Source organism: Populus trichocarpa, chromosome 18 (genome assembly GCF_000002775.5).
Source record: "Populus trichocarpa isolate Nisqually-1 chromosome 18, P.trichocarpa_v4.1, whole genome shotgun sequence".
Classification (NCBI taxonomy): domain Eukaryota; kingdom Viridiplantae; phylum Streptophyta; class Magnoliopsida; order Malpighiales; family Salicaceae; genus Populus; species Populus trichocarpa.
Window position 1 is genome coordinate 11,628,447 of NC_037302.2, and position 22,913 is coordinate 11,651,359.

Genomic DNA, 22,913 nt, shown 5'->3' on the forward strand with positions numbered 1-22,913 from the left:
GGTATTGTCCTAATATAAAACAAATTCATCTTAAAGTTTTTTTAAAAAGTTATGCCATGTTTTTACCGATTATCTAAATTATCTTTAGACCCATTAAATTGAATAATTCACTTTAAATTAGCTTTTTCACGGTTTAATTTGAAACTCGAGTTAGAAAAAGAATTGAGTTGATAAGTTTAAATATCAATTGCTTAATTAAATTTAATAATAATGCTAAAAAATTCTCATACTTAATATTTTATCTAAATTTTAAAAAAATAGTCCAACCCATGAAAGAAGATATATCAAAACAAAGACAACAAAACAAAGGTGGTGCATGGAGGGGGTGATTATTTTGTGATTCAATATACTTTCCAAACTGTTTTTGGTATAAAAAATATTAAATTAATATTTTTTAAATTGTTTTAAGAGTTGAGTCGGTTAACATAAAAAATCTAAAACAAAATTAAAAAATATTATTTTAATATATTTTTAATTAAAAAATACTTTTAAAATCTATCTATACTACCGCACACTGAAGTTGCTTCGGTTTAATTAGTCACTATCCAAACGAAGATCTTCCAGGGAAAACCAGAGGTGAATTTGAGATCTGGAATACGACATGAGACCTGTTTTACTTGAGATGACCAATTCTTCGTGGTAGAAACATATAATTTAAAATAAGCTTGTATATATATATTTTTTTAATCTCGGTTCAGTGCTTTTTGAACAGGTCTGGTTCAATTGGTTTTGGATTTTTGAAACTGAATCAGAACCAAACATTTTTTTTCTCTAATCAAACGGTTTTGGATTTTCAAGTTCTTAATTTTCTCAACTTGAAGCCTTCACCGTTATGATGGTGAAAACGGAAGTTTTCTAACCACTTTTACATAAATTGATATAGATTGATGATAGCCCCATTTCATTCCAACATTCCCCCCCGCCCCCTCTCTCTCCACATTTTTCACATTCCGTCCTTCCTTCTACTCCTAATACTCTTCTTTCGCTTAATCGCTTCTCTCTCTCTCTTTTACTGTTTTCTTCGATGATTCTTTGCCCCGCATGATCGCCGCCGTCTCTCCACTCTCTCCACCCAAACACACTGCCGTTTTCATTCACACCACCAACCCTTTCTCCTTTCCTCTCCATTCAGGAGCGGATCCGGCCAAAATGGATTGGATACGGAAGAGGATGAATTTCAGGTGTTTTAATAAGAGAACTGACAGTAAAGTACTCAAGGTGGAGGTTGAAAGTGGCGGTGAGGATTTTATGGATGCAGCTGTTGCAGAGGCTAGGGTTTCGCCTCAGCATCTTGTTATCATGGTTAATGGTATTATTGGGAGGTAACAATAATTTAACTTTTTTTTTTAATTTTCGGATTACCATCATTAATTATCGTGTTATTCTTTTTTAAGTGCTCCATGCAAAATCCAAAAGATATGATGAATTTCTTTTGCTATTTTGAGGAACAAATCATGAGGTCCCTCTGCAAATAGAAAATAAATTAGTTTAGTCTATATTATAATCAGTAGAGAAGAAGACTATAGCTAGCTAGCGTCCTTCGGTCACTCTGCAAATAGAAAAATAAGTTATTTTAGTCTATATTGTTATCAGTAGGGAAGAAGACTTTAGCTAGCTAGCGTCCTTCTAAGCTTGTTGACTAGAATTTTTGAATTATCTTGCATTGTGGGTCTCGCCAGTATGGAGCTTTAAATTTGATTCCAATTTAGTGTTTCTGGTTTAATACTGTTCGTAGGTTGGTTATGAAATCTGAGAAAACAAATTTTAGTGTTGGATTTTTGTTTTTCATTTTTGGGGGTACAGTTCTGCAGATTGGAGATATGCGGCAGATCAGTTTGTGAAAAAACTTCCTGACAAAATACTTGTGCATCGTAAGTGCTTGCTTATGACCCCTTCTGTCATTCATTTGAGGGTGGTTCTTCATGTTCTGATAGAAGCCACATATAATAGCTTAATTTTTTGCATTTTAGAAGATACTTGTATTTTGGTATGATGATCTGCTTATGGGCGGTCTGAGTTCAAAGAAATTGCAACGTTCAAATTCATTGATGCTAACCTGGTTTCTGTGCGTGAAAGCCAAAGTTAGTTATTCCCATTTTGATATGTTGTAAAATGCTTGTTTCATCGCTTTCTAAATTGCGATATTTAGGGGTGTTCATGGTCCGGTTCGGGCCCAAAATTCCAACTGAACTGGGAGATGAATTTTTGCTAGAAAATGGACCGAACCGATCAAACTGAACCGGTTCGGTTCGGTTCGGTCAAGTTCAGTTTTTAGGCTTGAAACCAGAAAATCTAATCTCTTCAAAGCAAAGGAAGCTTCTTCACAGTAGATAAATAAAAATGGGTTTCCGTGTCTGCTTTGTTTTGTTGACAGAGAAAATCAAGTAAAATAATTTTATTTTTTCTTTTTTTTGACAAAATAAACGAAGAGAAACAGAAACGGCAGTTCATTGCAGATCTGTCAATGCGAGTCTTAACAAATTGTTGCAAAATCTATCAATAACTTGTGCTTCATCTCATGAAAGAAATTTTCTTAGGAAACAATCAGACTTTAAGTAAAATCAATCCCGCTATAAAAGTGAAAATTAAAACAGAAAGCAAAAACCGTCTTTCTTTCTTTAGGTAAAAAGTCCATATCAAAATCTGTCAATTACTTATGCTTGAGGCATGAAAGTATCCACAGTTTCTTAAATACCTCAGAGAAAAAAGAAGAAGAAATCTTACCCTACGAAGCCAGATTCTGGCGTGTTCAGAGTGGGTCTTTGATGAAAAGAAGGAATGATAGAGAAGGCAGGGGGAGACGACCAATGGAGATGTTGTATCAAGAGGGGGAGAACGAGAAGGGGGAGTTAACATAGAGGGAGGAGATGGAAGAGAAAAAGATGGAATGAGATGGCTGCTGACTGCTGTTTTCAGTGGGAGAGGAGGGGGGGGGGATTTTTAGGGTTAGGAAGCTTAGGTTAGCTTACTTTTCTATTTATAACCCCTTTTTTTTAAGTGGGTTTAAGCCTTTCTCAAACATTGGGTCCAGTTCGGTTACCTGGTTTCAGTTTCTAAAACCAAAACTGAACCGGACCGAGTCTGTTGATTTTTAAATTGGTTTGATCGGTTTTTTCTCTCAATTCAGTGTTTTTGGTTAGTTTTTCCTGGTTTTTACGGTTTAATTGGTTGGTTGGTTTTTTTAACACCCCTAGCGATATTTACGTAAACTTGTGATGCCTAGAATGATTCCATGTGGTTTTTTTATTTTAACTCCAATTTGTACTCCGTGGTTATTTCTTTGTCAATGTTTTCGGTTTTTGACTTGATATTCTTATAAGCAGGCAGTGAATGCAACCATTCAAAATTGACGTTTGATGGTGTTGATTTGATGGGTGACAGGCTAGCTGAAGAGGTATGTTTGGCAGTCAGATTTTAGTTCAGGGTAATTTTGTTTAAACAATCTGTTATGTCAGAAAATCTCCATAAGCCATTTCATGTGAATCTTGAGTTCTTGGTGAAATATCTAATGCAGGTATTGGCAGTTGTTAGACACAGGCCTGAGGTGCGGAAAATTTCCTTTGTGGCTCACTCACTAGGTGGACTTGTTGCAAGATATGCTATAGCCAGGCTGTATGAAAATTTACCTAAATCAGCCCTTTCAAATCTCACTGAAAATTCCTTGGATGAAGAGCACACAAATTCAATGCACTGTCTTGAGCAGCCATGTGAAGCTAGAATTGCTGGATTGGAACCTGTGAACTTCATAACATTTGCAACACCTCATCTTGGTTCAAGGGGAAATAAACAGGTTAAGAGAACAATACTTCTGCTTGCTTTTGTCATTATGTTCAACCCACATGCATTAATCATCTTCTTGACTCTTGGATTTCTATGTTGAATTCTTCTATTATTTTACTTGAATTTTAATTAATTATCTTTGTTCTTTTTTTCCTTCCTTAATTGTTTAGAATGTTTAGGAGTATTGATTAATAGGTCCTGGAGCTTTGAATGCAGAAAGGGATTTTGGAATGAAATGATCTTATTCAAAACACTTTAGCATGGTTAGGATGCTGTTAGAAATATTAATATGTGATTGGAGGTTGATGTTCTCGTATGACTAATAAATGATGAGAAAAATAGATTCTTAATACTAATAACGTTTGTTTTGAGAACCTTAAGTGATTCGTTACTTCTATTCTAGTTTTCTAGAAACCTTTTGGATAATGTATTTCTGGTACCATGCTTTTTCTGTATTTTTATGCGTTTCTTGTCTTGATTCTACAGCTCCCTATTCTCTGTGGTCTTCCTTTCCTTGAGAGAAGAGCATCTCAGACTGCGCATTTAATAGTTGGAAGGACAGGAAAGCATCTGTTCCTAACAGACAATGATAATGGGATACCTCTTCTTCTTCAAATGGTTAATGATTCTGATGGCTTAAGATTCATGTAAGTATATCTACCACACTATTTTTAATAGGTAACCCATCAGTCTATTCATGGATAAATATCTGGTAACATTGTTTATGATGTGTAGATCAGCTTTACGTGCATTCAAGCGTCGTGTGGTATATGCAAATGCAAATTATGATCGTATCCTTTTTCTCACTCAAATTTGCCTTTGAATTATGGATACCTTCCATATCTGAGGTCTCATCTCTACCTTTATGCCATAGTACATTTGCCTTAACTTGTATTAGATATAGTTGGATGGGGAACATCATCAATTAGGCGTCAAAATGAACTTCCCAAGGTTTTTTTTCCCTTAATTCAGCTTTATTTGCCTGATGTCCATTTAGAGATGCATTTCCTTTTCCGTTTCTTTCTTTCTTTGACGAAACTAATTCAAATGTTTTCTCCATCTTCATCTCCAGTCCAATCTTCTTGTGACAGATAATAAATATCCACATATTGTTTATGTGGAGAGAGAAAGAGTGGACCACAATTCTGATAAAAAAACTCTTGTTGTTGGAGAGCAAACAACTGATTTAGAAGGTTGGTGAAACTTCTTTTTTTTCTCTATTTTTCAAATGTTACTTGGAGCGAGAGAAACATTTTATTGTTTTCTAGGCTTGGAATTTGGTATCCCATGGAGTTCATACAGCTTAAGTTGGATCCTAGAGTTGGTTACTTTGTGCTTGCTCGTTATTTCTCTGATGACTGGGTTTGATTTACATACACCAGCCTCCTCTATTTGCTACCCTTTTTCTTAATTTGTTTATTTATTTATTTTTATTTTTTGTCGTGCTTCTTTTTTTCATGAGTATCCTCTCTTTCAATATGTAGAAGAGATGATCAAAGGACTGACTCAAGTACCTTGGGAACGTGTAGATGTTAGCTTTCATAAAAGCAAACAACGGTATATTGCTCACAATACCATTCAGGCAAGTTCTATAGCTGATTGGTTCTTCCATAACCTCTGCAGTTTTTTCTCTTCTTCTGCAGATCTTCTTAGACAGTCTTATTGCTTTTCATAATACTTGTGATTAATATAAAATATCTCTATCTCAGATGGGGAAATAAGGAAAACTTGCACAATTAAGGTCAACTTTGCAACTTGTCTGGAAGTCGGTTTCTAAATAAATGTGACTTGTCTTTTTTCAAATGAACTTGCTTGATGGTTGTTAAAACGCCTAGACAAATATAGGCTATGCCGTTATGCAATTAGCTTAGGTATAGCCTGGACAATCTGTTCCAATTACGATAGGATGTGGTAAAATTCATTAAACTGGCAAGAGATAGAAGATGTTATGAGGAATTGTTTTTCAGTTCAATCTCTTTTATTGTTAAACACATAACAAGTCTGATATAGTAGTTCATGCTGTTCTTTCAGGAAAGCCTTATTAAGATGAGTAAAGCTTGGCCATTGCATTTTCTTAAAATAACCTTAAATGGCCAAAAAAAATGACATTAATAGGAAACTTGGATGGAAGGTGTAGTTTATATTTTGTTGTTCCACATTTTAATCCGAATTTTAAAACTTAATTAGTATATTTTGTTACAAGCCCATGGATTTTTAGTGGTTCTGTTGCTGGTAAATTTAACAGTCACCATTAGGTATATATTCATATTCTTTTCTAGAATGATACCACCAGCATGTGATCTGGGCAGAATTTGGAGACAGACCAATCCATCAGTATTTTTGCATGGAGCAGCTGCTTTCAAGGCTTGAGGGCAGCCATGTGTTGGCAAGTTCAGTATATATAATGTTGGCTTAGCCAATGGTCCTCACATCAATTTTTGGGCAGTTACATTATGATTGTTAGTTCTTCTATAGTAATGAAAATGTAGTGGTTTGGATTAAAATTAATTGCCACCCAGTAATACTTGATTTGTTTGTGCTTTTCTCATTTTTGTCATCATCTTGCTCATATATTCAGGTGAAGTCGTATTGGTTGAATTCTGATGGTGCTGATGTGGTTTTCCACATGATAGATAATTTCCTTCTCTAGGCCTCTACTAGTTGGTTTCTTACAGTTGGTGATTCTATGATGGATGGGTTGCTTCTTTTTTATGCAATGGTCTACATTGTGACATATGAAGGCATTGCAGCATATACTTCCATGTCAATGAGGAGATTCCAGGGGTACTGCAGAGTTGTAGCTATCTTAATAGGTTCGTTTGTTTGTTTGCTTTCATCATGTAAATTCACTTTTCTTTAAAGGTTATAATTTCTTTCCATTTTACCAATTGGTAAGTATATGATGATTATTCTCTTTTGATAGATATAGCGTGTTTGTCTGAATTTGAACAAACCCAAATTGCACTGCCTTAATGTTTATCTAGCAGTTGACCAATTATATTATATATAATGCCACCACTCACCGTTATAACATTCAATGATGGAAAAGTATCACTTGAAAGGGTTTAAATCAGGCAGTTTTACTTTATTGTTAATCTTTTTGAAGGAAACATTCATATTGAGCACCCACCCAAGGTGTGGCTTCCCTGAATATTTTCACAGTTATAGTCAAATGATTAGTTCAAGCCTTGAGCAGTTGGGCTCTGACCCTTAAATTATGGAGCTCACTAATAACTGTATATGTTGCTATAAACAAACAGATTTTTCTTAAACTTAGGTAAGTTATATATATCTTAAGGTATTATGGATGGAATAATGATGTCTTAATATCTGACTGGCTAAATTGCGGTCAATATGCCTTTTAAAGCCATATTGAGAAATCCCTTGTGTATTTTATGCAGCAATTCAGTAGCCATGTTTGTGTTATCCTAATTAAATAGTGCAAACATACATGGAACTAAGAAGAATTTTAAGAAAAGAAAACCAATAAAAGATACACCAAGCAATTAAAATAAAAAAAGGAAACGTCAGGCTGTGGAGCTTTTTTATCTTTCTTTCCTGGTCATGTTGTCAGTTGGTGCTCATATGAGTTGTGTTTCTTTTTGTGTGAAATCAATCGGCATAAGCTACCAAGGAACAACTGAAATTTAAGACTATCAAAGTATGCCCAGGTAAGCATGAGAGGTCAAATTCTTAGACTATGCACTTGGGATGGTTGGACATTCTTTTATGAAAATATATGATCACTATACTTTTTAGATGCTCATAGGTGCATGGATTGACTGAAATATGTTTTATAACTTTTGTTGTTCATTTATGATCATTAGCAAGAGATTGGATCCTTATTTTACCGAGTTGTCGCATAGGAGTGTATTATGTAAATTTCGTATCAAAATTTGCAAATATGAAGTTGGCAGATGAATTTTCTAAGGTAATCATAATAGAATCACCGTGTGCTTTTGATGCCAAATTTTTGCTATGATGGATTACTTGGCTTCATGTTGCATGCCTCTGGATTCACAAATTGCATGACCATTGTTGAGCGTGCCTTACTATTTATAGATTTTGTTGCTGGTTTACTCTCAATTGAGGCATATGTTGAGAATTTAGCAGATCCAAAGGAGCAGCAGGTTGTTTTTATAAAATTAGGTTGATGTCTCCTTATTGGCACCATATGACCAGAAAAGGGGAGAATGCGAAATATGGATTTAGAATCTGTTTGAATCTTTATGTGTTCTAGAAATATGTAAAAAATATAAATTTTGTATATATAGATGTTTCGGAGAAATCCCCTTGGTGGAAGCTGCTGGCTTGACTGAAGTAGCTGATTAGGTTTGCTTGAATATTTGCTTTGCTATCAACATTATTTTTTTGCTGTCAACATATAAAAACCAGGCTAAAATTGGTCTAATGAAGTTACAGGAATGTTTTTTCAGTCATTGATCTCTCATTGGAAATATTAAAGAAGAATTCTGGCCTTTAATATACATTATGGAGTGAGTTATTAGTGTCAAAATGAAAGGAAGATGCAAAGTTATATATATTAAAAAAAAAAAGAGAAAAAGAAAAAGACAGAAGAAATGGGAGAGAATTTGGGGCAAGCAAAAGTCCTGTACACAACAGAGCTGACTTGTTTCTGTGGAGAAACAGTGCCCTGCTGCCTTATGGTACTTGTCAATGGTTCTTAGGTTCTGCAGTTGAAAGATTATCATATAATAAAGTGTCCAGTTTCTCTGAGGTTCTTGGAAGTGTGAAATGCCAGGTCAAATGCAGGTTAAGGTAATCATCAAGAAGAGGAATAGCCTTGAAGGCCATTAGTCACTTTTTCATTTTGCTCCTCACAGCTGCATGGTTTTGAAAATTTTCCAGTGAGTTGGTTAGGCAATCTATTTTAGTTTATCTAATCAAATTGTATTTCAGAGCTTTACATTACCTTCTTATCTCTTGAGTGCTTCTATTGTTGCTTGATTTTTCTGATCCTTCCTTTTGCAATGATACATCTGATATCTTTGTCAGCAAACTCGATAAACTTTTGCAGAACTGTTCATCAACAATGATGATATGAAGTCATTATGCTGCAGATATAATCAATACTAATTGTTTATTCATGAAAATGACATAAAACAGAAGGTTTTCATACCTCTTTGTACAATCTTGTCTCCCCGACTGATTTTGATATTTCTACAACGCAATTCATAGGAGCAACCTCGATTACCTGACATTTGACATGGAATGATTAGACTGTCATTGATGTTAGACTACAGAATTCTGATATCTTGAAGGCATTTGCAGAACATTTTACCTCTGCTGATAGGTCATAATATGATCTGGTATATCTTTTCATGTTTGGTTTCTGATGCATTTTCATCTGATATGGTGTAGTATAGTCATTAGTTACTCTGTAATGGAGAAAATCTCTCTAGATGAAGACTAGGCAAATCCAACGAGTTTTTACCTTGAAATTGTTCATTCTTTCAACTGACAAACTCATATCCATTGCAGCAGCTTCTATTTTCCTTATGGTTTCGTTAACTGTATGTTTGGATCCTAGCCTGGTTTTCTGCTTCCTGTCTTCCTAGACAAGAGAGAGATTGATTGAAATTCACAAATGAACAAAGGAAGTTTGCAGAAAGTAAAGCCAAATTCTGATTTGCAGACTTGCCTGTTCTTCGAAGAGACCTGATAAATCAAGATCATGGGACATTGCTATCAGTTGGAAAGCGTTTATGAAACTTGAGGATTTAGGGGTCTCTGTTTCTGAGGCGTTGACCTGCTTAGAATTTCAGTTATCCAGGTGAAAGCACAAAACTTGCAGTAGTTTTACTGTTTATGAACATTTACCTCGTCAGCATCAAAAGCAGCATTAACATCATCCAAGAAGATTTTTTCATCACATTCATATCCACTAGAAGGCACGTAATCTATCTGAAACCATTCGTCTTCAAGGATCTCTGGTAATGTTATTCTCTGCGATGATGGATGATTGCATTACTTTCTCGTTTGTTATGATCTTAGAATTTGTTAAAGCATAAAAACTCTTCTTGGTGATATACCTTTCTGGGATTTGGATCTAATATTCTTGATATTAGCTTCTTTTGACTTTCTGTAAACCACTGTGGACATGTGTAATCAGCTGCAGATATCTTTACACAAGCAGAGTCATCAATGGAGTGATTACTTTCGCACATGGGAGAGATAATTAACCCTTATATAGATAATACCTTCTTATACAACATTATGAGGTTGCGTTCGTCAAATGGTAGATATCCCGACAGTAGCTCAAAAAGGATTACCCCACAGGACCAAAGATCTGCTGCTGCCCCCTCATAACCCTTATTTGCAATAAGCTGTGTAGCAGAAGATCACCCATTAGCTACAGTTGTGAACTGTGAAGAGAATTTAGGAATAAGTTCTAAACTGTTTAAGCCGTTACAAGCTGGGAATGACTTTTAGGAATTTGGTAAAACAGGAAAACTGCTTCTTACCTCAGGTGCTATATAGAAAGGTGACCCGCATGTTGTAGTTAGCAAGCTTGCGGTCTGTAAATCAGACATGGAACCAAGGTTGGAATTGCTCAAACTAACTTGCAAATAAATAAACAGGAAGTGAAGAAAAATTGCTTGGCGTCCGGTACCTTTTGTAATGCACTTAGTCCGAAGTCAGAGACTTTCAGATTTCCTTTGCCGTCCAGAAGTAAGTTCTCTGGCTGCGCGCAAGATGTTCATCAGATTGTGTAAATCCTTTACAGAAAATTGGCAAAAAAAAAGGAAGCGAAGAGCGTTGTGTCTTGTACCTTTAGATCTCTGTGATAAACTCCTCTGTTATGGCAATAGTCCACGGCATCTATCAATTGATGGAATATTCTTCTCGCCTCCGATTCACGAAGTTTCTTGGCATAGGACTGAGTAAACAGAGTTGAACAGGATTAGAAATGTCAACATAAAAACATCACCTTTGAATAGCTTATGCTGTTAGATAATCCTCACCAGCTTATCTGCTAGTTGTCCTCCTGATACATATTCCATTACCATATAAATCTTTGTCTTTGTGCCAATCACCTGTAATTGTAATTCAACACCAAGAAGTAATAAGGAAGAGTTCTCCGACTTGCCGATTTAGGACTTTAGTTGAGCCCACCCGACACAACATAAGAAACTAGCCATCAAACCTCATGTATCCTTACGATACCGGGGTGGTGCAAGAGCTTCATAGCTCTTATCTCCCTCTGTACCTAGAATTAGCATTTCCATATATCAGAAAGAAGCATATTTGGTGTTGTCGCCATCAAGACTTCTCTCAAGGAAAGAAGAGGAAATGTTAGATGGAATATCACCTGATCCTTGAGATGGCTTTGCATGACCTTTTTCTTATCCATGATCTTGATTGCAAGAGGACGACCATCAGTGCTGTCTACAGCCAGCTTAACCTTGGCAAATGTTCCCTCTCCGATTGTTCGACCTAACTGGTACTTACCTATGTTATTTCCATGTCCCATATTTTGTTTGTGACAAAATATGAACTCCCTTCTACTAGCAACAGCTGTTCCTCCTCAAACTTCTTCCGAAAATATTCCCCCCTCGTTTTTTCTACCAATAACTAGTACAGGCACCTACCCCTCTTGCAAATGTTTTTTTTATATATATATATCCTCTTTGCTCCAAACCGGTGTCAAGAATGGAAGCGATGGATAGATTTGAAATTGGAGGATAGCTCGTGCTTCTTCTTCGCAGCTATCATATAAACACGGTTTTCATGTGGAGATCTTGTCTCATGTTTTTTTATTTATACTCAAGCACATGCGTGTATTTATTAGAGGGCTAGGAGAATTCATCTTTGAGTGTCCATCATGGAAGGGATGGAGACCGGTTGTTAGTTGGCTGGTCGGTTGACTGTGTTTTGAATGGTAAGTCCGGTGTTGCTGTAACATGTACAGTCTTAAATACGTTGTTTGGACGTCCCACCAGAATTATGGGGACCTTTTCATTTCAAAATTGGATTTTGGCACATGCCTTGACCTGAATGGGGAGATCAATCATCTGTCGAGAAGATAAAATTGAGAAACTTTTCAGATATCTGGACGCTCTAAGTTGGAATATTCGAGGATGTTTCTTTCAGTTGTTCTCCATCGAGTTGAGTTGCTTTATAAGCAATAGCATGGCTAGCTAAGCCATCCGAATAAGAAATAAGGAGAGGAGAGTCGTTCAAATCTTGGTTTTCCATCCTATCCATTATTAATGGCTTCTCGAAGACGTTCAATCTCGCCGGCTATTCCGTGGCGTCATTGATCTCGCATTGTTCCTCCTCCGCTGTCATCATGCACGCAGCATGTATTATAATTGAATAAACATCGTTATCACTAGTGGGACTTGATGTTGTTGATTTTTGTCTTATTTATAAGCAAATTACAACTAGACACGTCTTAAGTTGTCTTTCTGAGAAACTCCCTTTCATTTTGATTTGATATATTTAAGTTAATGAATATTCTTGAGGATTTGACTTTGGTAAATTGTTTACCCAGCAGCTACTCCTTTCAAATTGAGGAGGCGGGTAGCTGGGAAGCGGTGTTTGATCGATTTGTGATTTTCTTGGTGTAATAGTAATATTAGCATGACAACTTGTTGAGATCGAGTGAAAAAAACAGGAGAATAAAATAAAAAAAACAATAATAAAAAAATATAAATAAACTCGAGTTAACCCTATAAACTAGTAATGAAAATTATAACAATAAGATAATTAAAAAAAACAAATAAAACAAATTACAAAGTTTAATTTTCAATAACTCAATGCTGGAAGATAAAGTCTAAAAAAAATCTATTTAAAAAAAATAAAAAAATACCACAAAGCTTTATTTTTAATAAATTCAATATTAAAAAAACAAAATTATATATATAAAAAAAACCCAGACCTAGACATGTTAGGTTGGGTTGGATAGCCTAGGTGCAGGGAAAAAATAAAAAATAAAGGAGAAAAAAAGAAAATAGAAAAGTTTTAAAATTAACCTAAAAAATGTCATAGACACACTACTATATATACATTCATACTGTAACAGTGTCAAATGTGCACGAGGTGCACACTTTGGCAGGCTGTCCAAAACAGTGCCTAAGGGTGCTGGCAATTATGCCAACAGTGAGATAAATCGACAACGCAGATTTATGCGGCTGTAGGTTCGTCAAAGAAAAATCGGCAGCGCAGATTGTTGACGAACATGGGCTGGACGCTGGAATGTCCAGGCCAGGCAGGAAAACTCGTCAGGGGGTATAGGCTGATGAGAACAGGGGTTGTTGAGGAATTCGGCAGCGCATGAATTGGCAGCCTGCATACAGATGGGAGTTCGGCAGCGCGCAACGGCTTGTGCAAGTCATGGGTTCGACTTGGCACGATTTAAAACTTGGACGAAGGACTGTCCAAGGCTTACGAGTGACTCAACAGCTGACGCAGCAAGAGCTGACAGATGGGGCTGCCATATAGGCATGCAAAACGTGGGTTAGTGGTAGTCACGGTCTTCCTAGATCATGGGATCATGGGGTAGAACGTGGGTTAGTGGCAGTCATGGTCTTCCTAGATCATGGGATCACGGGGCAGAACATGGGTGAAGTGGCAGCATCATGGGGGCAGAGCGTGGGAGCATAATTGGGGTGCTCTCCAAGCTACTGAGATCATGGAGAATATGGTGGAGAAAGTGCCCCACTATGTCCTGAAAAATAGGAGATCATGGGTGAGCCTTGCAGCTCACATACTTGGCTATAAATAGTTGTTGATGCTCTTAGTTGTAGAGGAAGGAATGCATAGAGAGGAAATAATGTGTGTAAGCTTGATTGTGTAGCATGCGAATTCTGTGCATATTACACATTGTGTAATCCTTTGTTGACGAGATAAATAAAGGTTGAGAGTTCTTTTTGTATTCTCGGTGTGCTTTGTGTTATGCAATCTACTTGTGTATTCTGCTTGTCTACGTAACTCGGGAAAGTGGGGAAAACCTCTCGGGTGAGGGAAACACTTAGTTACTAGGTAAACACGAGTGAGATTGGCGAGAGAAGGTTGAGTCTAGTGAGGGACTAGGCTGCCGCACGGGTTTATTCGCGTAGCGAAAAATTACCCCGTGACACATACCATATAGCTTAAACAAAATGTGACAGAAAAAATTGTAGAAAAAAAATAAATTTTTTTTTTTAATCTTATAAGCCCATGTAAAGACAACATCACCACTCCTCCACTATACTTTATCATCGATTATTGCCAACTCAGTTTCATCGTCCGAGAAAAGTCTTTTAAATGTTGTTAAAACAACATCGATTGAAGGTCCACCAACATCCCATATGAAAATTGAGTGGTAACTTACCTTTTGAATCATTAATTATTTCTCTGGTTATCTATATGTCAGCTGCAACAACTTGCTTGACTTTACAGAAATTCTTGTTTGAAAGAGCATAAAATTACTTTATCTACGAGATTAGGTTATGGACTCTATTAATTAAATCCATAATTATGGAAATGATCGCTTCTAACAAGCCTTTTTTCACCTTCAATGTCCTCCTAATTGAATTTGAGACATAAGTTACTATAGTGCTCTCGCCCTTCTTTTTACTAGTGTTGAACTGGGCTATAAGCTTCCAGCATAGGTTGATAATGTCAATGTAATAGATTCTTTTAATTAATTAATTAATATGAGCAATAGATTCTTTTATCAATTTGATTAAATGAAAATGTAATACAATTATATTCTTACAAAGTATTCTTAAGAAATAAAACATCTGCGTGTGATCAAACAGAATATAATGAAAATCAAATTATGTAGTATTTAAAAGATATTTGTGGGAAAAAAATAAATAAATCATAGTTTGTCTCTATCTCCATTCTAAAACTCATTTTTATTTCCGGTCCTAGTTGTTTTTACGTTTTAAAAGTATTTTTAAAAAAAATTAAATTTTTTTTATTTTTTCCTTTACTTCAAATTAATATTTTTTTGGTGTTTTCAGATTATTTTGATACGTTGCTGTCAAAAATATTTTTTTTTTTAAAAAAAATATTATTTTCATACATTTCTAAATAAAAAACACTTTGAAAAACAACTATAACCACACTCCCAAAAAAACTCGTCTCCATAATTAAACGCGCCTTTGTTTCAATTATTTTTTATCTATTTTATTTCATGAAGGACCATATGTTATTTTAAAGTGTGCACATCTTGCCCCCTTGTTGATGGTGGATGGATGAACGGTGTGTTTGGGAATGTTTTTGCGGTTATTTTTTAAAGTGTATTTTATTTAAAAATATATTAAAATAATTTTTTTATTTTTTAAAAATTATTTTTGATATCAGCATATTAAAACGATTTAAAAATACTAAAAAATATTAATTTTAAACAAAATTTTTTTTTAATTTTTTTTAAAATACGGTCGGAGAAGTTTGATAAAAGGTTCTGTGATCCTGGGGCTGAGAGGCATCTCGCGTTTGGTTAGGGGTTGCTGACGTCTTGGAGCTTGTTGGGCCAGCAAGGCACGTCCATTTTCACACCGAACCTATAGCATTTGAAAAGTGGGTTGCAACCACAATACATCAGTCCATTGTTTGGGCCCATCATATGGAGAGAATTGAGGGCTCAAACTACATCGTGTAATTGGCTAATTGCAAAATAATATTTTTTTAAAATATTTTTTTAAATATATTAAAATGATATTTTTTTAATATTTTAATATTTATTTTTAATATTAATATATAAAATAATAATAAAAAACTAAAATAAATAATTTTATTTTTTAAAAAATCAAACTTTCTTTAAAAAAAAGTTGAATCGCATCTCTAAGTAGACATCAAAAGCCTCCTTGTTTTTACCTTTTAAAATTGTTTTTAAAAATTTTAATTTTTAAAATTTTTTTATTTGCTTCAAGCTTGCTTTAAATAAAAAATATTTTAAAGATCAACCAATAGGTATCAAACACCTAGAATATTAAAAGTCATTGACATTGATCGTAAATAAAGGATAAAGGCAACAAGCTGGTGCAATTTTCTAGCAATTATTTTTGGTCATTGGGAGTGTCACCGCTGACTCATAAGTTTAATCCAAAGATGCCTCGTCATCACTTCCCTTCCTATTAAATTAAAAAAAATAAAATCAATTCAGGTTTCTTTCTTATCTTTGAATTTTTCTTTTTAAGAAACTTGATATCATGCACCAATAGCTGGCACTCAAGACATCACCGTAGCAACGAAACTTATCTTCTTCCTTTTGGGATAATTTGCATGGTGATAACCTTTTTTTTATTATTATTATTATTGTTAATACACCTATCATCAACTCCTTTTATATATATAGATTATTTAGTAAATAATAAGGGTTAGTAGAAGATTAAATTTTATTTTTTGACATTACTGAAAAAGAGGAAGTTGCAAATTAAATTAGCAATTTGGGTGATAATTTAAGGAGGGATAATTAAAAGTGGTTTAATAAAATCGTATCACAAGGAAAATCAAATCCTAAAATTTATCATTTTAGTTAAAGTCAAATTCTATGAATTTACCAAAGAAAAAAAAAATCCTATGTTTATAAATATTATCCTTTTACTAAGGCTGTCTCTATAAATAGCGGCAACATCCTCAGCTATTGTGCATGTTTCTTTCTCTTGTAATCTCAGTAGTGCGATTTTCGTAGTGTCATTTGTAAGTTTCTCTCTCTCAATCTCTCTTCTGCTTTATCTTTTATTCGAAGGTTTTTTTTGGTGGAGCTCAGTGCTTTGATGATCTTCTCGTTGCTGTAATATTTGCTGGGCTGAATGACTGAATTTTATTTTTGTTGACAACCCATGATTGCTATATGCTAATGTAACCATGGGTTGTTTTCCAGTTTTTGGTTCCATGTTTTTTTTTTTGGCAAAGCTTAGTGCTTTGATGGCCTTCTTGATAAGCTTTGCTGGATTGATGGTTGATTTTTTTTTTATATAACCCATGATTGTTATCTAGTAATGTGATCATGGGTTGTTTTCTAATTTCTGTTTATGTTATATTTAAATACTTAATTGCTAATCGTGCAGCAATTACTGGACTGATTATCTGTTTATGAGAGTGAGAGAGATAGAGAGGATGGTCAATTTTTTTAGTTTTGATTTATTATTATTTCGGGCTCTTAAAGTTGTCTAATTGGTCATGGGATGTGTGGGTGTTGATCTATGGTTTTCGTTACTTGATTGATTGATTATCGTTTGTTTGTTTGCTTTTTTTTTCTTTATATTGCAAGGTTAGCTTCAATAAGATGAAAGGTGGGAGGATACTGCTGCTTCTTGTTTGCTCGAGTGTAATCACTTTAGGAGTGGTAAGAGAATAAAAAAATAAATCTTTTTCTGGTGTTGCATGGGGCAATATTGAGAATCTATACTGCTTTCTAATGTTAGTTTATTTTGTGGACCATATGGGACCAATGGGGATTTTGTGGAAATCCAGTTGTGAGCTAGGATTCACAGTTTAACGACATTATTCATTTATGTTCTCATTTTACTTTCGTTTCATTACATTGCAATGCAGTTTGCTGCTGGTCCACCAACATGCCCTGCTGATCTTGGTGGAAAATGCAGTGATTCTGGAGAATGGGAAGGGGAGTTCTTCCCTGGCATTCCCAAAATTAAGTACGAGGTAAAGACATTTATGACATATAACTCGGTGTCTTCAGTCATGTATATTTTACTTGCACTCTTAGCTCAAGAGTCAAATTTTATTTGCAGGGACCTTCTAGCAAGAATCCACTAGCATTCAAATGGTATAATGCGGAAGAAGAGATTCTTGGGAAGAAAATGAAGGTGGAGTGCAGTTTTGCTATTATATACTGTAGCAAGCAGTAGAACTATTGCTGACTGTTACTTCTGATAACAGGATTGGATGAGATTCAGTATTGCATTTTGGCACACATTCCGTGGAACAGGAGGTGACCCCTTTGGTGCGCCTACCAAGTATTGGCCTTGGGAAGATGGAACCAATTCTTTGGCTATGGCCAAAAGGAGAAGTAAGATCCATGATGTTACACATCATTTACTGAGTAATGTGCTACAAAGTTGGTGCCTATTTGTTTATTGATTTTTTTTCCCTTTTGATACACAACCCAGTGAGAGCTAATTTTGAGTTCTTGGAGAAGATTGGAGTTGATAGGTGGTGTTTCCATGATAGGGATATAGCTCCTGATGGTGAAACTCTGGAGGTGAGTGAGTTTTTAAATAACAGTATCAGCTGGGGGGAAGTGGGTTCCTTGTTTCTGCTAATGAGCGTTTGGTTGTTAAACTTTAATTATGGATAGACTTAATTGTTTCTTGTTTCTTTATTTTGATCTATGTTTTTTTATCACACTGGTGTACCACTGAACTAATTGAGGCCTTTTCTTTTTGTTACAGGAAAGTAATAAAAACTTGGATGAAGTAGTGGCCCTTGCTAAAGAACTTCAGGTAATCTTTGAAACCAAAGGGATGATGATCATATGACTGAAATAAAACAGATATGTAACTTCATACATCTGTGTATTAGCTTAACTGGTGTCAGAACCTTACTGTTCTTTAAGGCTTGTTGTATACCTATCCGACATCAGTTTTTTCATCATAGTTTGATATATTAGCTTTCTTTTCTAATATACATTATTTGGCAACTATTTTATATATTTAAACTGCTTTTATATATTTCTGTCAAAGGAACTGTGCCATGTAGACTGACATAGAATTCCTTTATTCTCGTATCATGAACTGCAGCTGGGTAGTCAATCCTTTTTTTAAAGGAAAAAAATAACTAAATATTTCTGCAATCTAATTCTATTGCAGATTTAAACCGCTTATTTGCCCACCTTGTCTTTTTTCCCCACTTCTTTAAATTGCAATAGTTACCTTCATATTTTCTCGGTTGCCAAGTTGGTGAAGGGAAAGAAGTGTATAAATTTATAGCCGCCAGAAAAACTGGAGCAAAATCTCCTTGCCTTTTTTCTTTCATGTGATATTTCACAAGAGGTGCAAATTGTAGTGGCACAGAACTTTCACAATCACTGATCGACCAAGGTATTCAATATTCGGAGGAGAACCACTAACACTCCCTTATGTGGATTTGGATATCAGCATGCTTGATACTTTATTTTATGTGTGTACAAGAGATTATGAAGTTTGTTATAGTTTTTGATGCCTCAATCACGTGACTGTGCAGGGAACCAAGATCCGTCCTTTGTGGGGTACAGCACAATTGTTTATGCATCCTCGTTACATGCATGGTGGTGCTACTAGGTATTCTATCCTTGACTGGATGTCATGCTATTGATGCTATCCAGATCATTTGTTCATAGACTTAATACTTTTGGGTCCTCTTGTCACAGTTCTGAGTTAGGCGTATATGCATATGCTGCAGCTCAAGTGAAGAAAGCAATGGAGGTGAGTTGATCTGTGTGTAGTCTTGGAAAAAAAAATGATAATTGTGTGAATGTAACATACTTTTATGGAATTTTTATATCAACAATTTGCAATTAACACCTCTTATTCCAACAGGTCACACATGACTTGGGTGGAGAAAATTATGTCTTTTGGGGTGGTCGTGAGGGTTACCAGAGTCTTTTGAACACAGATATGGAAAGGGAGCTTGATCATTTGGTATGTTCTCCAATTCTCGCCTTCTTAACATTAAAAGATCTCTTACTACTTACCTCTCTGGTCAGTGTTCCATGATGAAGTCTGGGTCTTCTTACTAACTAATGATTTCCAACATCTTCCTACAGGCAAGGTTTTGTGAAGCTGCTGTTGCCTACAAGAAGAAGATTGGATTCATTGGTATATTTCTGTTCTTTTTATAACACAGGCAGCATAGACTCAGTTGCACAATAGGATACAATAGGCATTTCCATTTTCATGGGGCATGCAGAACATGAATAGCTCATCCTCTATTGTCTTGTTTTTTTATCCTTCCTTAACGTTGTCCTCATTTTATCAAATGTTTCCTTCCAAAATTTTGAAGTGATCTTAATATTTGCTTGCTCTGTCTTTCAGGAACTCTGCTTATTGAGCCCAAGCCTCAAGAACCTACCAAACACCAGTATGTCTCATTCTCATTTATTTGATTGGCAGTCTTCTTCACAGCTCCCTTTGATCGATCTTATGGTGCTGTTTTATCAGGTACGACTGGGATGCTGCTACTACAGCTAATTTCTTGCGGAAATATGGCCTAATAGGTGATTATTGAAACTTATTTCCCTAACTCCTCTGATTTTGTTAACCATCTAGAACTAGCTTTACTTCATCCTGTTCCTTTTTTTTTTTTACTTTTTTTTTTCTTAATAAACTTTAATTTGGCTATTTTTATCATGGAAGTTGTTGGGTTAATCTATGTCACTTTGCTAAGTATTATAGCATTTGGGCATCTTTGCTTTTGATTGATGATTTTGGGGAATAAATTATTTGTGCTTTTCTCATCTCAAATTGGCCCCATGTTCACAGATCGCATGGTAGTAAAACTTCTCGTCTGTTTTTCTTTGTGTTTACTTGAGTTGTGGAGTTGTTTACCCATAAATAAGAAGTTCAAAGATTAGTCCCAAAATAATTTAATTAATAGAGCTGGAGATTGTCATCGTAATAATGTGATGATGTTATTATTGGACATTGATGAACAAATAGTTTAAAGTGTCATAAGTTAGAATACATAAACTGGTAGAAAGTCTAACCAGTGACAATTCAATTAGGAAGTTGGTCCATGTTGCAAACCCTGACTAGTTTGATATAGAAGGTTTTAACAGGTGGTACTGATTCTTATTTGGAGGTGAACTGTATGGTACATTTTTTTCAAATTGCTACCCCTGGCATAACCATGATTGCTTAAGTACTTGCTTTCAGCTATCAGATTTAACTAACACCAGCTATAACTGGTGACCTCAGTGGTTATGGCTTCACCAAATTCACTTGATTGCCCTGTTCTTTTTTTTTTTTTTTTTTAAATGGATCTAGCAGTCACTATTTTAGAAGCATCTATCCTGTTTGGCAAGACTCAGAATTGTCGTTTAACCTCCCTTTTCCATTTCCATTTGCAGGGGAATTCAAGCTAAACATCGAGTGCAACCATGCCACTCTTTCAGGTCACAGGTACAAATCTTCTTGCAATCATGTCCTTGTCACCTAATAAAATAATTAGCCGATCACATGATTATACATGGAATTTTCTCTATCATCCTACAACGTTTGAGTATTCTGCAGCTGTCATCATGAGCTTGAAACTGCAAGAATTAATGGTTTACTGGGAAATATTGATGCGAACACTGGAGACCCTCAGATTGGTACTGATTAGATTAGAAACCTTGAGTGTTTCAATTTTTTTAGTTGTATTTCAAGCTTACTAACTCCGCATGTAAATCCTTGAGATCTGTGGTTGTAACATAGGGTTGTTATCATGACTACAGGATGGGATACAGATCAGTTCATGACTGATATTTCAGAGGCAACTATGGTTATGATTAGTGTGATAAGAAACGTATGTAAATGATTTGTTGATTTCAATTGGTTGTGAAAATTCAAATATCTTATCATTTGAAATGGAATTACATTAGCTGGTTTTCGTTTTGCCTAATGCCAGGGAGGATTAGCACCAGGAGGATTCAATTTTGATGCAAAACTGTTAGTTTCACATCTTCCTTGTTGATTCTCTTTTCCATGTGCTTGTTCTGATGCACATTCATGTGAATATTTGTATCAATTTTGATGTATTGCCTTCAGCTTTAGAATGAACACCTTATATGATGACCTTGATTATGTGATTCTTTAGGCGAAGAGAGAGTACAGAAGTTGAGGACATATTCCTTGCTCATATTAGTGGAATGGATACCCTGGCTCGTGGACTCCGAAGTGCTGCCAAGTTGATTCAGGTGAGATCTTTAATTTTCATCTTCTCTATGATCTTCTCATGGAAGGTGTTTTTATTATCTTGATTTTGATGCCTTTGAATTTGTTTGCTGCGGAAAAAAGGATGGTTCATTGGCTGAGCTTGTTCGCAAACGCTATCAGAGTTTTGATACAGAAATCGGGGCACAAATAGAGGTAACATGCTTCTTATTCCTATTTTGTCATGTTTTTTAATTTCCCTTGTGGCTAACAAGTAATGCATCTTCCAACAGGCTGGTAAGGGAGATTTTGAAACGCTTGAGAAGCTGGCCATGAAATGGGGTGAACCCAAGGTTCCATCTGCTAAGCAGGTATTTGGATAGTAACAATTTTTGCTTCAGCAATTGCAAAACATCTATCACCATGCATCCGACCCTTTTATGCAGATATTATAGATGAAAGACTGAATGGATTTTTTGTTTGTCCATGAGTTCTAGCAGGAAACGTGATGGAAAAACTGCTGGCTTTCCCTTTATATATCAGTGATATAATTTTGTAGGATTTATCTATAATTATGGAAACATGTTGGCAACACATCTCATATTTTATTCTCTCAGAGAGGAAATCTACAGGCTTGAAATACATGGTAGCCATGATTTCTTATTTATGCTAAGTCTAGGATTATTCCATTCTATATGCATGGTAGATGATCCATTCAACATAGAAGATCAAAATGCATCAAGTCCTTTGGCTAAACTCCCAGATAATCCATGAACTTCAAGAACTTTCCGAATCACTATCCAACAGATTTTAGCATGAGAAGTTAAAGATAAAGTATGCAGTGCTTTAGAAAGTGCTGGTTGAGCTTTTGCTACGAACCTCCAGCTTGTTTTTATTTTCTTTGATAATTGAAACCATCTTCCCTTTAAATTTTTGTTTCCTCAACTGTTGCTTTCCTGGAAAATCAGATTTACTGCTTTTGTTCTTAAAATTTGAATTATTAGAATGTGACTAGAATCTAATTCAAGATATTTGTGCCATTTGCAGGAACTTGCTGAGATGATTTTCCAGTCTGCACTGTAGAAAATGGCACATAGACAGATGACTAGAGCCCCCCACCCCCCGTTTTTTTTTTTTTCCTTTTTCCTTCTATCTAATCATCTTCATCGGAAATAATACGCAATAGAGTTCTCACTAATAATAGATGCAGCGAATTGAACTTAATTCTGAAGTTGGATTCTGTTTCTTGTAAATTAATCCAGAATTGCTTTTCATGTCATTTATTTGTGAAGTTATGAAATCAAGAGGGAAATTATGAAAAAT

The 22,913-nt window shown here is 35.3% G+C and overlaps 3 protein-coding genes across 10 annotated transcripts; 2 read left to right on the forward strand and 1 right to left on the reverse strand.

The window, feature by feature from the left end:
* The first annotated feature begins 550 nt into the window (after positions 1-550).
* On the forward strand, positions 551-6,702 carry LOC18107770 (uncharacterized). 3 transcript variants are annotated; one of them, XM_006372033.3, is made up of 10 exons: positions 553-1,322; positions 1,804-1,871; positions 3,324-3,394; positions 3,515-3,790; positions 4,267-4,427; positions 4,516-4,571; positions 4,679-4,731; positions 4,853-4,973; positions 5,268-5,362; positions 6,359-6,702. In XM_006372033.3, exons 1-10 carry the CDS (start codon positions 1,042-1,044, stop codon positions 6,428-6,430), a joined length of 1,254 nt encoding a protein of 417 aa, XP_006372095.2. In that variant the 5' UTR covers positions 553-1,041; the 3' UTR covers positions 6,431-6,702. The 3 variants fall into 3 exon arrangements, with proteins under 3 accessions (XP_052304890.1, XP_006372095.2, XP_006372096.1); XM_006372034.3 differs by having other exon boundaries at positions 556-1,322; positions 5,265-5,362; XM_052448930.1 differs by lacking the exons at positions 5,268-5,362; positions 6,359-6,702 and adding an exon at positions 5,049-5,251 and having other exon boundaries at positions 551-1,322.
* A 1,494-nt stretch (positions 6,703-8,196) lies between these two features.
* On the reverse strand, positions 8,197-11,871 carry LOC7461600 (CBL-interacting serine/threonine-protein kinase 21). Of its 3 annotated transcripts, none has more exons than XM_052448929.1 (15): positions 11,114-11,871; positions 10,949-11,005; positions 10,767-10,838; positions 10,574-10,681; positions 10,415-10,486; positions 10,266-10,319; positions 10,002-10,127; positions 9,834-9,923; positions 9,622-9,747; positions 9,439-9,550; positions 9,236-9,351; positions 9,083-9,148; positions 8,921-8,995; positions 8,714-8,820; positions 8,197-8,624 (listed from the first exon to the last, which is right to left on the reverse strand). In XM_052448929.1, the coding sequence occupies exons 1-15, from the start codon at positions 11,273-11,275 to the stop codon at positions 8,567-8,569; spliced, it is 1,401 nt and encodes a 466-aa protein (XP_052304889.1). In that variant the 5' UTR covers positions 11,276-11,871; the 3' UTR covers positions 8,197-8,566. The 3 variants fall into 3 exon arrangements, with proteins under 3 accessions (XP_052304889.1, XP_024448560.1, XP_052304888.1); XM_024592792.2 differs by having other exon boundaries at positions 9,236-9,355; positions 9,443-9,550; positions 10,949-11,011; XM_052448928.1 differs by having other exon boundaries at positions 10,949-11,011.
* Positions 11,872-15,963: 4,092 nt separating this feature from the next.
* On the forward strand, positions 15,964-22,869 carry LOC7488994 (xylose isomerase). Of its 4 annotated transcripts, none has more exons than XM_024592797.2 (21): positions 15,964-16,023; positions 17,012-17,086; positions 17,296-17,403; positions 17,493-17,567; positions 17,641-17,770; positions 17,871-17,962; positions 18,153-18,203; positions 18,943-19,019; positions 19,109-19,163; positions 19,278-19,379; positions 19,505-19,556; positions 19,773-19,818; positions 19,899-19,954; positions 20,807-20,858; positions 20,970-21,049; positions 21,173-21,243; positions 21,346-21,386; positions 21,535-21,634; positions 21,735-21,806; positions 21,884-21,961; positions 22,638-22,869. In XM_024592797.2, exons 1-21 carry the CDS (start codon positions 16,021-16,023, stop codon positions 22,671-22,673), a joined length of 1,452 nt encoding a protein of 483 aa, XP_024448565.1. In that variant the 5' UTR covers positions 15,964-16,020; the 3' UTR covers positions 22,674-22,869. The 4 variants fall into 4 exon arrangements, with proteins under 4 accessions (XP_024448565.1, XP_024448567.1, XP_002324488.1 ...); XM_024592799.2 differs by having other exon boundaries at positions 16,000-16,023; positions 17,017-17,086; XM_002324452.4 differs by lacking the exon at positions 15,964-16,023 and adding an exon at positions 16,104-16,437.
* The last annotated feature ends 44 nt before the right edge of the window (positions 22,870-22,913 follow it).